The 15,197-nt window shown below is 44.4% G+C and overlaps 5 protein-coding genes across 5 annotated transcripts; 2 read left to right on the top strand and 3 right to left on the bottom strand.

Moving 5' to 3' along the window:
- Nucleotides 1–1,571: 1,571 nt before the first annotated feature.
- Nucleotides 1,572–4,444, top strand: EAE97_002496 (uncharacterized protein; the record flags this gene model as incomplete). The annotated part of the gene is made up of 5 exons (XM_038873007.1): nt 1,572–1,724; nt 1,796–2,294; nt 2,467–2,487; nt 2,565–3,315; nt 3,421–4,444. 5 exons carry the CDS (start codon nt 1,572–1,574, stop codon nt 4,442–4,444), a joined length of 2,448 nt encoding a protein of 815 aa, XP_038736213.1.
- A 289-nt stretch (nt 4,445–4,733) lies between these two features.
- Nucleotides 4,734–5,957, bottom strand: EAE97_002495 (uncharacterized protein). The gene is made up of 2 exons (XM_038873006.1): nt 5,085–5,957; nt 4,734–4,985 (listed from the first exon to the last, which is right to left on the bottom strand). Exons 1-2 carry the CDS (start codon nt 5,815–5,817, stop codon nt 4,798–4,800), a joined length of 921 nt encoding a protein of 306 aa, XP_038736212.1. The 5' UTR covers nt 5,818–5,957; the 3' UTR covers nt 4,734–4,797.
- A 536-nt stretch (nt 5,958–6,493) lies between these two features.
- Nucleotides 6,494–9,124, bottom strand: EAE97_002494 (uncharacterized protein; the record flags this gene model as incomplete). The annotated part of the gene is made up of 2 exons (XM_038873005.1): nt 6,494–8,771; nt 8,955–9,124. 2 exons carry the CDS (start codon nt 9,122–9,124, stop codon nt 6,494–6,496), a joined length of 2,448 nt encoding a protein of 815 aa, XP_038736211.1.
- A 453-nt stretch (nt 9,125–9,577) lies between these two features.
- On the bottom strand, nt 9,578–12,216 carry EAE97_002493 (uncharacterized protein; the record flags this gene model as incomplete). The annotated part of the gene is made up of 5 exons (XM_038873004.1): nt 9,578–9,620; nt 9,682–10,346; nt 10,397–10,569; nt 10,622–10,699; nt 10,752–12,216. 5 exons carry the CDS (start codon nt 12,214–12,216, stop codon nt 9,578–9,580), a joined length of 2,424 nt encoding a protein of 807 aa, XP_038736210.1.
- A 458-nt stretch (nt 12,217–12,674) lies between these two features.
- Nucleotides 12,675–14,682, top strand: EAE97_002492 (uncharacterized protein; the record flags this gene model as incomplete). Its single annotated transcript, XM_038873003.1, has 4 exons — nt 12,675–13,406; nt 13,493–13,963; nt 14,016–14,561; nt 14,614–14,682. The coding sequence occupies 4 exons, from the start codon at nt 12,675–12,677 to the stop codon at nt 14,680–14,682; spliced, it is 1,818 nt and encodes a 605-aa protein (XP_038736209.1).
- Nucleotides 14,683–15,197: the final 515 nt, after the last annotated feature.

The raw sequence follows: 15,197 nt of genomic DNA, 5'->3' as shown, positions 1-15,197 counted from the left end.
CGTCTATTACTTCTTTTAGCCGATACCAATCATACTTTCCAATAGTCCGGATTGTAATCCGACAATCAGGAGCCTTCAACTCACGAATCTAATGATCAGGACATTCAACGATTATAAAAAGAATTTACTTTGAATATCCAGGTAGGTAGCGGCTGTACTACTTTCAATCGCTGAGAGCGTGTATTCACTCTGTCAGTCCGGAATACTGGTCATCGTGATACCAACGGCTTGTCGGTCCTCCCAATGTGCATAACTACACTACCTGGTAAATACATACAGCTTACCATCCGACGCCCCATGGTTGTGAGCAGAGCATGTGTTTCAATGAAGCACGATGATTGCTTTCTCCTGTTGTTTCGAACGGCAATACGATAAGACAGAGAAAGGAAGGAAAGGAGGACAGGCAGGGCGGCAGAGGGAAAGATTATGAACGAAGTAATACTACGGTATCTCTTTCGCTTTCTAATCAACCTTGGAAGAAAGTCTTTGGGAGTCTCGAGCTTTGGTATAATACTACAAAAGCAAGCAATAATCCTTCGATAATTCAATTGTCCGATTGTGGCACATCCTCACATCCACCCCTCAATGTCCCTCGGTAAGATATGCAATCATTCAAAAGGCTAGAATTTGGATGGAATACATACTTGATTACTTCAATATCTGATAATGAGTGAAAATAAAACATCGCGATGCCATTAGATTGCATTACCGACTACCCCTTAAGATCAGTTCGTTGGATTAATCATTGAATAAACTAGAATCTCGATTAGACTGTCTTGATATCACCCAGGCCCTCGCTATTCACATATAGGGAAGTGTCTGATTCGATAGGTGTGTTAACTACAATCTTCACCTCCTATAGGTATGAGGAGACCAAGCTCTTATTAATACGAGCTGCAAGACCAATTCTCAAACTGAACTTTCGTATCCCCCTATGAAGTATATCTGCGTATATAATTACAACTAGAACTAGAACATCATCACTTATCAGATGTGTCCTGCATCAAGCAGGGGATTTTTTTCTTTCTCGAGACACTTTGTATGCCCACCTGGTATGATAGATCAATATTCTTGCAACCCCGTGCTATCGACAAATCTGACCTAGGAAGTAGTGGGCCTCGAGGGCGTACTAGGTTTAATTCCCCTGCTCCACAGGGCCACATTTTGATCGCGGGGATATTTCTCAAAAGTCGTTTTACTCGGATGGTTTCCTTCATTCCTAATCCCTAATCCCAATTGCCCCCTCCCAAATTTTACCCATACAATATTGCGATCCATCCTAAATTCCTAACGGTCAAGATTTCCACTTCTTAAGATGCCTCTATAACGACCATTGTTCTTCGCCACAACTTCTTCTCATGGCTCCGAATAAAAAGTTCTTTGACTAAAACAACGTCAGGTGTTTTTGGAGGTTTGATTGTTTATTTGTGGATAGTGCACCTAGATCAGTACAACTTTAATTCTGGTGACGATCTCTCAACGATAGCCCACCCCAACGATGATAAGCCTTACAAAAGTTTGGCGCTACAACGACAAAACCGACCTTCTTATCTAATATTATCACTCTGTCGATGGACACAGCAGACCTATTCAGACAAGCCTTAGGCTCTGTCAATAGAGCTCGCGATGCGAAGTCCCTTCACGCAAGAGAGAGCTCGCATGAAAGCGAGGATAGTTCACCGAGGATCGCACATACCTTGACTGCCTGCTGCAGATGCCGCCAGGTTTGTAATACACTAGCCATTCTATCAATTTATAGTATAGATATACTAATGATGTTTCTGTTGTTCTTCAGAGGAAAACAAGGTGTGATCCCAATTTACCACGATGCTTGCCTTGCGAGCGTGCGGGGGCAGTATGCGAGTACTTCGATACAATGAAAGGCAAGAAAATCTCTAGGACATATGTGATAAAATTGCAAGAAAAAGTTCGGGCACTTGAGATGGAACTTAGTCAATTGGTTGAAGAAGAGGGGAACCCTCCAGACTCGGAAGACATTGTACGCCCTGGAGGCTTGATCCGACTTAACGAAGATGATGAGACGCCACGATACTTAGGGCCTTCAAGTGGCATTGCGATGACTCGGATAGTGATGGAGGAGGCAAAGAAATATACAGATACCAGGAGTATACGAGAGCTCGTGCCTGAAGTGCGGCAACGTCGGAGTCCTGCACAGTCGCCAGATATAGCCTCGGAACGAAAGAAATCTTATCCTATGATATCTGCTGTACCGGCGCCAACATTACCAAGTCGCCTAGTGACCGATAAGTTGGTGGAGGTATTTAGTCAGAAAGGTCAGTCAATGAATTTCTTTCGATCTTTTTGTTTTGCCGAGTAGTGAATTGCTTTATAGCATTTGTGTTTTTCGTGATAACAATGGTAAATTTGAAGGATAAAGGTGAACTGAGTGAAGTCTCAAGAACATGCGTGTCTTTTCAAGCTGCTAACCATGCTTTGGCGAAGAAGCCTTGTCACATATTGCTGATTGTGAGCTCAATTTTGGCTTAAACCCTCATCCGCATTGTTACGTTGGACTCTTCTAATTTTCGCTAACCACAACACAGCCCAGTATATGCTCCCTACTTTACACGAGCCTACGTTCGCCAAGCATCTTCAAGAAGTTTATGATGGAGATAATGATCCATATAAGAATTTTGTCCTTCGCATGGTCCTAGCTATAAGCATGCAAAAGCTGGACATGCAGTATGCAGGCCTTGCTGATAGCTATTATTTGGCTGCTATGGGATACATTGAAGATGTTATAAGACCAAAAGACATCAAGACGCTACAGTGCCTTGTTCTGATCGCTCAATATTCTATGCTTACTCCCACTCGCACTGCTATATACTATATTGTCGGACTTGCTACGAGACTTTGTCAACAGTTAGGTCTAGCGGAGGAAAAGACCATTACTCAGGGGGTATCTATTGGTCTAGTTGATCCTCTACAGCTGGACATGCGGCGAAGGCTCGCTTGGATTGTTCTATCTATGGAGCTTGGTTTAGCGCAGTCAATGGGCAGACCGAATGCTTTCGCAATTGGGAGAGACCATTTGGACATACAGTTTTTCCAAACTGTAGATGATGAGTACATAACCGCTGATGGTATTCTTCCTGGTCCCATGTCAGATAAGAAGCGGTTAGCCATCCACTTCTTTCGGATGAGACTGTTGCAAGCAGAGATTCGGAGAACACTTTATTTGCGAAAAAGAAACGAGCCGAAGAATGAGGAGCATCCTTGGTATGCCCAGATGCTTCAGAAACTGGGAGATTGGCTCGAGGCGTCTCCTGAAAAGCCGGCATGGAGTAAAACCTGGTAGGCAATATCTTCCAACTCAATGACAGTTTAATGCGACTCAGCGTAGCCCATTCGAGCATTAGTCTTCCCAAAAACACGGTTGTGCTGATAAACTTTTTTTAGGTTTAACGGGAGGTACAATACAATGATAATTTTCTTGTTTCGTCCTTCACCTCAAGTTCCCCAGCCGTCCTATCATTCCGCGATAATGTGCTATGACGCAGCTTCAAGTAACATCAGGACGCAAAGCGAACAAATAAAGACCGCCATGATAGACTTGACATGGCCATTTCTCCTGTCGCTATTCATGGCTATAAACACAGTACTATGGTCTATTTCGTATTCTGAAGTTCGCGCTCTTCACACAAAGGAAGAGCTTGAAGAGCATATTTCTTTGGCCTTGGACATCGTTGCACATTCTCGCGAACGGTGGCCAGGAACTCAAGCAACATCAGAACTTTACATGACTCTCACCAAGGCATGTCTCAAAAGTTATGAACTTGGCGATAATTCGCTTTCATCCTTTTCTGCCACTTCCCCATCGCTGACCGATGCAAACTCGCCTTCTGCATCCGAACACTCCAGCGCAACATCAACCTCACTTCCTCACTCGCAACAAAATGCGCAGCATAACAATCCGTATCAATCCCCCCCACAATTCGGATACGTCTTCAACCAAATGCCAGAGCAAATACCTCCATATGACTACAGCCATCCCTTACCTCCACTGCAACCATCCTTTCGGTCCAACTCAATCTTTGTAAGTCCCTCTAGTGGGCAGTCCGACCGTCGATTTAGCTACTTTCCACCAGAATTCACACAACCACAACAACCGCAATCTTATCCTATGCCCTGGGGTCCAGTCTCAAACACACAGCAACATCAAATGCCACCTCAAGCGCCACTACCATCAATGCAGCATTCGTTAGTAGCAAATATGCCTTATTTTCCGCAACCTGAATACTATAACTTTCCGCCTCATTTGTTCTCACAAGACAACTTCGAAGCAGGACTAAGATCAGGTAGTCTAAGTCAAGAACAACAAACAGAATTGATGCACAGCTTAGAGACTGAAGGGTTGACGGAGATTAACAATTTTATGAATCCCGTCCCACAGTATGAGCACCCCATCAAATATGAACAATAATCTATTTGATGGATGACCTTTGTGGCCAGGTTTCGATAATAAGTTGTATTGTAGAAAACAACGTCTGTATCATAGCCACGATCCCCCGCGGGGCTTGAATGTTTTGTTGCGATTTTCCGTTTTATTTGATATCCACATCGAGATGAGCAAACGAGCTACGAAATCATTACTCGGTGTTAGGTGTTGAGTTTTGGGTTTTACAGAAGGGATCGACTTCACAGTGTCAAGGGTGTTTTTACATATATATCTATCATTCAAATTCTAAAGTCACAAACTGTACTACGTAGTTACTCATGGAATGCATCCAGAGACCCAAGTATTATGCTTTGCATGTTACTGATGTATGTTGGTATCTATACCTTCTTTCCCTGGGCTTCGAACGCCTCTTCCACTGCATCAGCCATCTCTCCTAAAGTGCTAAACTTCCATGTATAAGCGACTTCATCCTTCAATTTTTCATAATCCTGACCTTCATTTCCCCTATCAATCCAAACTCCAGTCATATCCATTTTCTTCACAGGCACATGATCGGCTCGCAAACCTAGATTAACATCATCAGTAACGTTCATCCCATTTACAAATTGTCCATATCCTTCTCATCCAGTTCGCCCTCCGACATAATAAGAAGAGAAAAACTAACTCTGCGCCGTATGCAAAATTTCTTCCTTCTTCACCCCCAAATCCTCTCCAACATGCTCAACCAAAAACTCAAAATTCCTCAAATCAGGCTTATAACTCCCGATCTTCTGGGCCGTATACACTGCATCCCATCCTACATCCATGTTATGTCTGATCGTCCCTTCTATTGACTCTTCATTAATATTCGACAGAATGACGAGTTTATAATACTTATGCAGTTTTTGCAGCGCGGGAACGGTATCGGGGAATGCGGGCCAACTTGGAATCTTTTGTGAGAACTCCTGGGCTTCGGATTCGAGAGTGGAGAGTGAGGGGGGAGGGGTGAGAGGGAGAGATTGCGCGTAGGAAAGGTAGGCGAGATGTAGGATAGAGGGGTAGGGGAGTGTGGGGTGAGTTCTTTGGAGTTGGGTTTCGTGGGTTTGGAAGGCTTGAAGGGTAGAGGCGCGGGAATCGAGATAGTTCGATTTGAGGGGTTCGGGAAGTCGGGAGAGAAGGGGGTGGAGACCGGTGAAGAGCCCACCTGGAGAAGACGGGGTTAGTTGTTCGGTGTGTTTTTGGAGGGGGAAGATTCGGTGCTCATGAGAATATGGTTTAATGTTGTAATGGTAAAAAGAGGTAATGAGAGTAGCAAGAAACGCACCTTTCTCGTCGATTAACGTCGAATACACATCAAAAGATAATAATTTAAAATCTGTCAGTTTCCTCGGATCATTGGGGTCGACTTTTCCCGCCATTTTGCTCGCACTTGATAGTAATTTTGTTTTCAATACTTTAATGCTTCAGTGCTCTCAGTGATTCGGAATCTCACTATAAGTATGTAATCAAAAACAAAGTAATGCATTATCCCAAAGTAAAGCAAGAGCAACCCACCTCTTATAGAACTCATCCCCATCTCTTGCTTATAATATCACCTGGGTACAAACACCTATGCAAAGATGTAAAGATGACAAGAAACCCCGCACTTAGCTAGGCACCGACGTGATCTACAGGCTTACCGTTACTTTCGTCATAAATACGACGCCAATCCAGACGTATGGTACCAACAAGGAAAGACGACTATAGGCTTCTACGGATAAATTGGATAAGATTGATGTCGAGGGAAGGGCGCCCACAATATGCAATGTAGATCGCTTCTTCCTCGCCCCTGCTATTATTCTCGAGGTAGGATGACATGTGTGGAATTTATAGCTGGAATATATATTATTTCTACTGCTTGATGGCTTGATTGATGTACTCTCAACTCATAATAGGTACGCCAAGGTAAGATTTGTCACTTCTCTTCGATGACACGCTAATCGCAAATATATATACACATAGTTGTAGATTTTGGACTGTCTCATTTCATAATGATTTGCCGCATGTCCAAAATTGTGTGTCAAATTGGTATCCAGTGCGAACTAAGACAGGAAATCAGTCGACTTCCTCCTCAATCTTCTCGAACTCTTCATTACCTTCTCCCTCCCTATCAAGCTTTGTGTTTTGAGTAGCGGCTTCTGACCCGTTAAGGTCATTCACACCACTCTTCCCCTTCCCCCTGACACCTCTTTTCTTCTTCTTTAGCCCAGTACCATCACCTCCAGGAGGGGCTTCCCGGATCCATCTAACAATCGCTTGAGCCCTATCAGTACTTATAGGATACTCTTTCCCATCTTCCTGCGCCCATCTCTTAGGCATTTCTCTTCCCTCGGCCTTCCTAGCTTCCTCTTCCTGTCTTCTCTGCCTAGCCGCTACTGCCGCATGAAAACTAGCTTCATCATGAACACGATCATCTTCAAGTGCTTCCATAATAGCTTGCTGCTTTAATCTCTCTTTCTTTTCCGCAGCTGTCTCTTTTTGTTGATTGCTCGGATTTTGACCTGGTAACGGCGCGGGTGCGCAAAGAGTTTCCCATGATGCGGCGAGAGAAATCCAATTGTCGTTACGGCGAATTACTTCAATCCAGTCGGCGCGAGACGGCGATCTTGAGGCTTGGAAAATGGGGTAGCCGTCGCAAACACGAGCAAGTCGCGCAACCATATGGGCATGGCGCTGCAGTTCACGAGCGGAGGTCTGCACAAGACAGTGACAAAGTAAAAGGGAATGAAGGACATCAGTTAGAAGGGGGTGATATGTGAGGGCTTCATGACAATCGGCCTGGGCAAGTATGTGCTGGGCTGTCTCGGATTGGGATGCGCGAAGTTGTTGCTTAGTTGTAAGTGCTGTGGCCGTTTCTGGGTAAGGAGGAAGATCGGCTGGTGGAGTAGAAGAGAATAGAGAAGAGATTTGATAGACCTTGGGCGGAGGTAAAGTAGGCAAATCCGGTGGTCGAGAAGTGCTAGATTGAGGACGACTTCTTCCGTTATAGCCAACATGAGGTACGAGTGCATCGGACAATTGACCATTACTCAGTGACGCGTTGCTTTCCAAATCAAGGCCCCGCTTACTATGCTTGCTTTGAGGTGGTCGAGGGATTTTGTAACCATTCGCAGCTAAATTTACCTTGCGAACGAATTCTTCCGTGATCTCAGCTGGAAGGCCAGGGGTGTAGTCCAGATGCGACAGATATGCTACATAATCTCTTAATGCCCTCTTTGCATTTGTCTTCACAATTTTCCGTGCCTCCAGACGTTTTCGATGTGCTTCTTTATCAGCCACGGACAGCTCTGGCTCTTCATTTGACGTGCCGTTCACACCATTTGTCGTTCCATTAATTTTCTCTCCATTACTTGTGTCTTCATTACTTGTCGCACCGTTGGTGGGCCAGGGACTATTCATGGCCTTGTCTATAGCCTCGAATTTAAATAGGTCACCGTGATGGTGGGGCGAAGGTGGTAGAGCAGCATTAACGTGTTGACATGCAATAGTTAAGTAAACACCGGCACGGTGAAACAGAAGTTGGGTCTCAAGACTACTCGGGTGGTCCTCTTCATCTAACTTGAATTCGTCTCTCCATCTACCACCATTGTTTCGCTGTGCTTCTGCGGTGGCTTCACTTGCTAGCTGTATTTGCTGTCGGCCCGCCTTATGCTGGTTCTGATAATATCTACAGACTGATAAAGCAGAAGTAAGATCTTGCGCCGCTCCCACAAAATCCTCCTTGAATGTCTTTGTAACGGCTCGGGTTCTTAATATTTCGCCTTCACTCGGCCTATCTGCTATTACTTCATCCAATGGTGTTAAACTTGTACATTCTGCGAGCTGCCGCGAAGGAATCTTCTCGTGAAAAAAGTGAACGTATTTGGCATCCGAATCGTTGGGGTTTCTCTGAAGGACAAGCTGGGCTACATCCTCCAGTGTAGAAGCAGATTGCATCGTCGCGACGCTACATGCGATCTCATCCAGATGATATGCCTTGGATAGCTTTTGTGTAGCCTGTTCCCGCATTCGATGTTTTCGTTCCTTACTCAATTTCGCATTCCCCCCTCCGCCCCCAATCCCCAGGCCCAGCGCCGTCCCCCCATTCCCTAATAAGCCATTTCCAGCATTCAAGGAGTTCGAGAGAGAAGAAGATGTTACACCACTGGCGGCGCGCACTGCGAGATTCGTGGCATCGTCAACAAGCTGTCGGATTTTAAGGATATCGAAGAAGACCGCGGGGTCGATCGGTCGGGGTCGAGGAAGAGCATAATTATTATTCGCGAGAGCTTCGAGAACTTCAGGGGGCAATTGTAGCCATGGTCCATGGAAAGAAGAGATATAACGCCAATGTCTGCGAGGAAAATATTAGTCGGATGGTTTAAATATAAATGCGGGACGCGCATTGAGGCAAATTGGAAAAAAATGATGATGCACAATTTCGCCTCATAAGTTCAGGCACGGCATCTGCAAAATAGCCATGACATCTGCGCATAATTGTGTAATAGGGGATCGATATTGTAAACAATTGACATACTTGTTGCGACAAATAATAAGTGCAGATGTTGAGGGTTGTTGCGTGGGCTTGGTATCTTTTGTTTTCGTCTTTGTTGATGTAGTTGATGCTGGTAATGGCGCAGAAGCGGCGGGAACCTGGATTTCTGGGGAATCGCCATTATTTTGGCTCTTATTCTTCTTCTTGGCCATGATTGATATATATCCTCAGTTATACTGGAAATGAATAAATCATGGTAATACTAAAATACCTCCCGAGACAAAATTTGGTTGATAGCACAAGCAATTTCAACCGAGATTTTTGCACGCTATGAAATATATGTCCATCTTTCAGATGGTATATACGGTTCTTTGATCTCCATCTGAAGTATGTTCAATATGAAAGTACGGCCAGGCTTTCATAATCATCTATCATTATTTCGGACAAAGTAATTACGACTATATAAAACACCACCTCGTATCTTCTACTTTCGTTCTCGCTACTGATCTTCTGAAGCCGAGTTGCGCTAGGGATATACCAGAAGATTCAACGCGAGGAAAACGCCAATGCGACCACGCAACGCTATGATTCCACCCGCTGAATGCATAAAACCTGTAGATATTAAACGTGATAATATGATAATAAACTATTTCGTGTCTTTTTGTTCAAGAACTGAGGGCAAGACATGCATCGACTGCCAGACCAACCCTAAATTAACAATTAGTATGACAATCTCTTGGGGAGTGTTCTTGAAGGGGCTAATCCTCACCTTCCCTCTTTTTGAGTGACCACATCACTAATAATTTCCCTGTCTAAATCTGGAAACATTCCTGCAAGAGTCTCTACAACATTCTCGTGCTCTGCGCGCTGAAGGCGATGTGCTTCTGCAGCCTCGGCACTTGCTTGTCTTGCAGCTGCATCTTCAGCTGTCATCCTATTCCTAGCATTTGATTCACGTTCACTGGGCCTCCGGTGTGGGGGCTGAAGCCCGTCCATGCTTACTCGTGGAGATGGAGTCATTCGCGGCGTATTCCCCGGATTAGGGGTCCTCGCGGGCCCACTGTAAGGGGAAGGGTCGTCCGAGAACATTCTTCCGATGGAAGAAAGTGGTTTCTGAATAGTACGAAGCAGACCGCTCATGGCAGCTTTCTCGTCCATGCCATCCCCAGCTTCACTCTCGCTTGATGATGTTGATCTTCTGGGGGCTGACGACTCGCCTTCCATGGAATGTCGAGGGGTTACTTCGGGGCGACTAAGAGCGGATTTCTCAGAAAGCTGTGTTGGCGGACTGTTTTGGACAGGGCTCAAAGCAACTTCAGCTTGATGCTTTTCGGCAATGGCGGATACAGCGGCTTCAACATTTCGTTCAAAGTCTTCATCGCTTATTGTAAGAGTTGTTCGGTCCAGGTTTTCGATAAATTGGACAGCGCCCATCTTGGAAGGAATTAATGTTGTAATGCGCAAGTATACTTGAAGTGACTAACCAGAGATGAAAGATAATATCCTGCCTCTCCTCCTAACTTTTCTTGATTTCTAAACCGAAGAATATATTGAACGTTGGATACAAGATGCTCGGGGTTTGCTTGAAGGACAACGTAGATTAGGAGAGGCATAAATGAGTCTGCCGATGAATCTGTTTTCGAATGTTTGAGTAGCCCTGATTGAATTTAGTAAAAATGCTCAGTAAAATAACCAACTTTGGGAGTTACCAAAAATCACTTTGCAACAGTTCAGAACACATATTATCTTGTCCCTTGGAGCCCTGTAGGTTTTGATCTTCAGAATTTCTAGTGACTTGATTAGCAGTCACATCCAACCTTACGCGAATTCCTATCTGACCTTGTTGTGCCAAAATTAAGAACCGCTTTCCACTGTCGCCAACTGGTGGTATATCTAAATGCTCTTCTTTCACCCAACCGTAAATGCTGACTTTCTGAGCAAGAATGTCATCTCTCTCGACATCTTCTTGATGTTGTCCTCTTCGACCGGGACCCATGGGTCGATCAGCACCCCGCCTTCTTGGCTTTGCACCTGGGATAGGCTGGGGTGGAGGAATTGCAGGAGAGAACGTTTGGGTATATAGCCTATTCATAACTAATTTTTCCATGCCTTCACGCGCATTATCAAACTCTGCATCCGAAACTTCACGCCATACCTCGCATTGGGCCATTTTATTGGTGATAAAAGCCAAGAAATCGCCTATTATTTTAACTTGTTCATGTACCATCCATTGTTTCTTTGCAAACTCCTGTAAAAATGACCGTAAGAACTTCGCTACGGGATCCGCTGTTCTGTGCCTCAGCTGCTCCAAGAATCGATGAAAATCGAAAGGTAGGTCCGGTTCAGGCTCTGGCTCGGGAGGTGGGGGCCGATGTAAAGAAGGGGGTGATAATGGAGTATCTGTGGAGGAATAACGATCGTCCTGCATTTTACCAAAGCTACGTATAGAGTCTGGTTTCGGTGGGACAGCTGGGCCGACGTCAGAGTCGTTCCTCGTTCGTTGACCTGATGAAGGATCTGATGATATTTGTAAATCGCCTATGCTCTGGCTCAGAATATTTGCATTTAAGGGTTCCAGGCTCGATTTGCGAGGTGGGTGTTGTACTGGACTGCCAAGAAGCGGGCCAGCAAACTCAAGACGGGGAGACATAACTTCTTCGTGCCCGGGGCCTTGTCCGTCCTCGCCAAATTGATCCATTATGCTTTGTATTTCTGACCTAGACCCTCCTTCTCGCTCGTCCTCACTTGCGCTGGTTTTTTCGTCAAAACCTGCGTCAGATCTCGTAGGTGATCTATCCAACCCTTCCGCATGTAGATGATGTGTTCTTGCAGTCGACGCGGATCGTGAAGCAGGCCGAGAGGTGCCAGGTGTCTTTGGGGTAGGATCCAGATACGTTTGATCAACTAGTGATATGTTCTGCGTAGAAATATTCGGAGGTCGGGTTTGAACGGGTTTCAGAGTCGCAGTAGATGATTCCATATCTTGCGGTACAGGCTCTTCGTTGGTCGCCGTCCGTAGCTCGTCCATAGTGTTTCCTTCCGTACTTTTGCCCTTTCCCTTATCTTTCAGTGAATCCAAAGCATTATCTAGTGTCGTATGAGGATTGACTTCTGCTGGCTCGCTTCCGTCTGCCAACAGTGTCTCTTTGCCAACATCCTGGTCCTCCATGTCCTTACTGGTTGGCGAGGCTGGCTCAGCGTTGTGATTGTCAAGCTTTTCATTCGAGCTCACCATCAATGAGAGCCCCTGTGATACTCCATCTGGGATCTGAACAACTTCTGCCGACTGTCTGGGAGACGACATACATCCGCGAGCGCCTCTGATCGGCGTTTGTGTAATTGTAGGATTGGCGGGGTATTCGAGCTTCAAGGTCCAGGGTATCTTGGAGCTTCGAGAAGAGGTTTTGTAGATTCGCAGAGTGTACTCGAGTATTTTAAGAGGGATATTGATAGCCAGTCATCGAAATTATTGTTTCTCTTCTTGTTGGACAAGATAATTAATTATCTTGGTTGCTAAGTTTCCTCAACCCTCGACAGTGAAGTAATCTGGTCGATTCGCTAAAATGACGATCCGTAGTGCAGCACAAGGTTGAACTTAAAAATAAATTTTAAAGTCAATTTGATCCTTATCAATATCAATATCCAATATAAAATCAAACGCCGGACGACAGCACAACCTTGAAAATACCTTGGTCTTCTGTTATATCCACGAAGTAAATGGATTTGGTTGACTAGGAATTTACTAATTTAACAAGTTCGCAAATGTGTGGTATTTACGCGTCGATATCCACGCGAGGATTGCAAACTCCGAGTCATGCTTTGAAACACTCTCTTTGCGACAGAGGTCCTGATCACACAGGTTTGTCACAATCAAGTTATACTTCAAGTGATGGAACACAATACTTCTTATCTTTTTTATCAACTGTCTTAGCTTTGAGGGGAGATCATATCACTCCACAGCCATTTGATGGTTCAAACGGTATTGACGCGTCTGCTACCAACTCTGGCTCCATCCTTTGCTGGAATGGTGAGGCATGGAAGGTTGGTGGTGAACTCGTTAATGGTAATGATGGCCAAGTCATATATGAGATGCTTGTAAAAGCTGTTTCAACAGCTACCTCGGCATCAGATGCGACACTTGCTGTGGTTAAGAGTTTACGAAGCATTTCTGGACCATTTGCATTTGTCTTCTGGGATAGTTTTCACGGTTCTATATATTGTGGCCGAGATCGCCTTGGTCGCCGATCTCTCCTTTATGATGTTGATGATGAATCCGGGGATCTGGGACCAACTGGATCTATAGAGTTTGCAAGTACAGCGGATCCCGCCAAAGGCGATTGGAAAGAAATTGAAGCAGATGGCATTTACAAATTTACCTGTGTTGATAAGAATACATTTCCTTCATCAATGTCTGATTCACAAGATAAATCTCTTTCGAGATCACTATTGCCATATCAAAAGTTCGATTGGGAGGATCCAGAAGCTGATTCGTCGGTATGTATTCCTTATTATTCTCAAATTATTTGTCGTTCAGCTAGGATTCTGTTCGGATATAGTCAGTACTAAATCAAAGTTTGCAGTCTCCTTCACTCGGAAAGTTCAACAAAACTATTGAAAATGAAAGTCATATACTCGGCCTTGATTCCCCATCAGTGATGTCATTACGACATTATTTATGTGAGTCTCTGAAACCTAGGGTTTTGACTATTCCCGCTCCTCCAAGTATAGGTCACTCTCAGAATGTCAGGCTTGCAATTTTATTCTCAGGTGGACTTGATTGCACAGTTTTGGCAAGATTGGCACATGATTTACTACCATCAGATCAAGAGATTGATCTTCTCAATGTTGCGTTTGAAAATCCTCGTGTCATTAAAGCTGCACAAACTGGACCTCGGCTGAAGAAAGGGGCACAACCTCCGCCTCCGGATACAACTCAATTACTGGATAAGAAAGTTTCTCCATATGAGCTCTGTCCTGATAGAGAAACGGGGAGAAAAGCTCATCAAGAGCTTCAAAGTGTTTGTCCTGACCGAACATGGAGATTTGTTGCAGTGAGTCGATAACTTAACTCGACATTAGTTCTCAAGAGTTGACATGAAACAGATAAATGTCCCTTATACAGAAACAATGGAGCACAGAGCAAAAATTGTAGACTTGATACATCCACATAACACCGAAATGGATTTATCAATAGCCTTTGCCTTATATTTTGCATCTCGCGGTGTTGGTTTAGCATCGCAAGGCAATTCTTCCGAGGAATCCCTATACACAACACCTGCACGTGTTCTTCTTTCTGGACTCGGCGCAGATGAATTGTTCGGTGGTTATACACGACATGCAACCGCATTCAATCGAAACGGCTTCTCTGCTCTTTTAGACGAACTAGAATTAGATGTGAATAGACTTGGTAAACGCAATCTCGGTCGAGATGATCGTGTGATCTCACATTGGGGAAGAGAAGCTCGGTTTCCATACTTGGATGAAGATTTAGTCAAGTGGGCTGTCGAATCTCCTATATGGGAGAAATGTGGGTTTACATCTGAATCACGAGGCCCTGGAACACCAGACATAGAGCCGGGTAAGAAAGTGTTAAGACTATTGGCTTATGATTTGGGTATGACATCAGTTGCTACTGAGAAAAAACGTGCTGTGAGTGTTACCTACCGATTTCACACTTCTGTACTATTACTCACATCATCAGATTCAATTCGGTGCCCGAACAGCAAAAATGGAGATTGGACGAACGAAAGGGACTACATTAATCTCATAAAATCTTTCATGCATATGCAAATTAATTTCTATTCAAATATCCTGTCAAGCTTCTTCCCAATTTCACACCTTGTCGGCTATGATGAAAAACCAGATACTGCTGAATCGTTTCGTGTGCCAACGGGAGCTCATTCATATGTGATCTTCTTCTCGCGTGTTTAAATCTTTGCATTTATGTAGAGATGGTAACCAGGGAGGATTCATAGAATGCCGTTGGATTCAAACACGGACGTTTATGAAGTAGTAAAGGCAAGTCTGAGCCAACGTATTTCTCACATATAAAAAACGTTATCAAATATCTTGATTTTCTTTATAAATCTGTTCATGAGTGGAAATAGATTAAAGATGATACCAAGGTAATAAGAAGTACTGGGCTCGAAGTGCTCGGCTCATGACTATTTCGTTTTGAATCATTCGAAGTAACATCTTCCAAGAAAAGCTGCTACCTACCTAGGTATAAATCATACGTTCAAATGAACGGGAAATCAAATCAATCCTGTAAATTTCCTCTCCACA

The sequence above is a fragment of the Botrytis byssoidea genome (genome assembly GCF_014898295.1).
Source record: "Botrytis byssoidea strain MUCL 94 chromosome Unknown BBYS_004, whole genome shotgun sequence".
Taxonomy (NCBI): domain Eukaryota; kingdom Fungi; phylum Ascomycota; class Leotiomycetes; order Helotiales; family Sclerotiniaceae; genus Botrytis; species Botrytis byssoidea.
This window is presented reverse-complemented; position numbering and strand designations above follow the sequence as displayed.

Bases quoted from the DNA above. Each gene is read 5' to 3' on its own strand.
- EAE97_002495 (XM_038873006.1), bottom strand. From the start codon at position 5,817: ATGGCGGGAAAAGTCGACCCCAATGATCCGAGGAAACTGACAGATTTT. The intron at 4,986-5,084 runs GTTAGTTTTTCT...ATGTTAATCTAG, and splicing joins AATTTTGCATACGGCGCAGA to GTTTGCGAGCCGATCATGTG.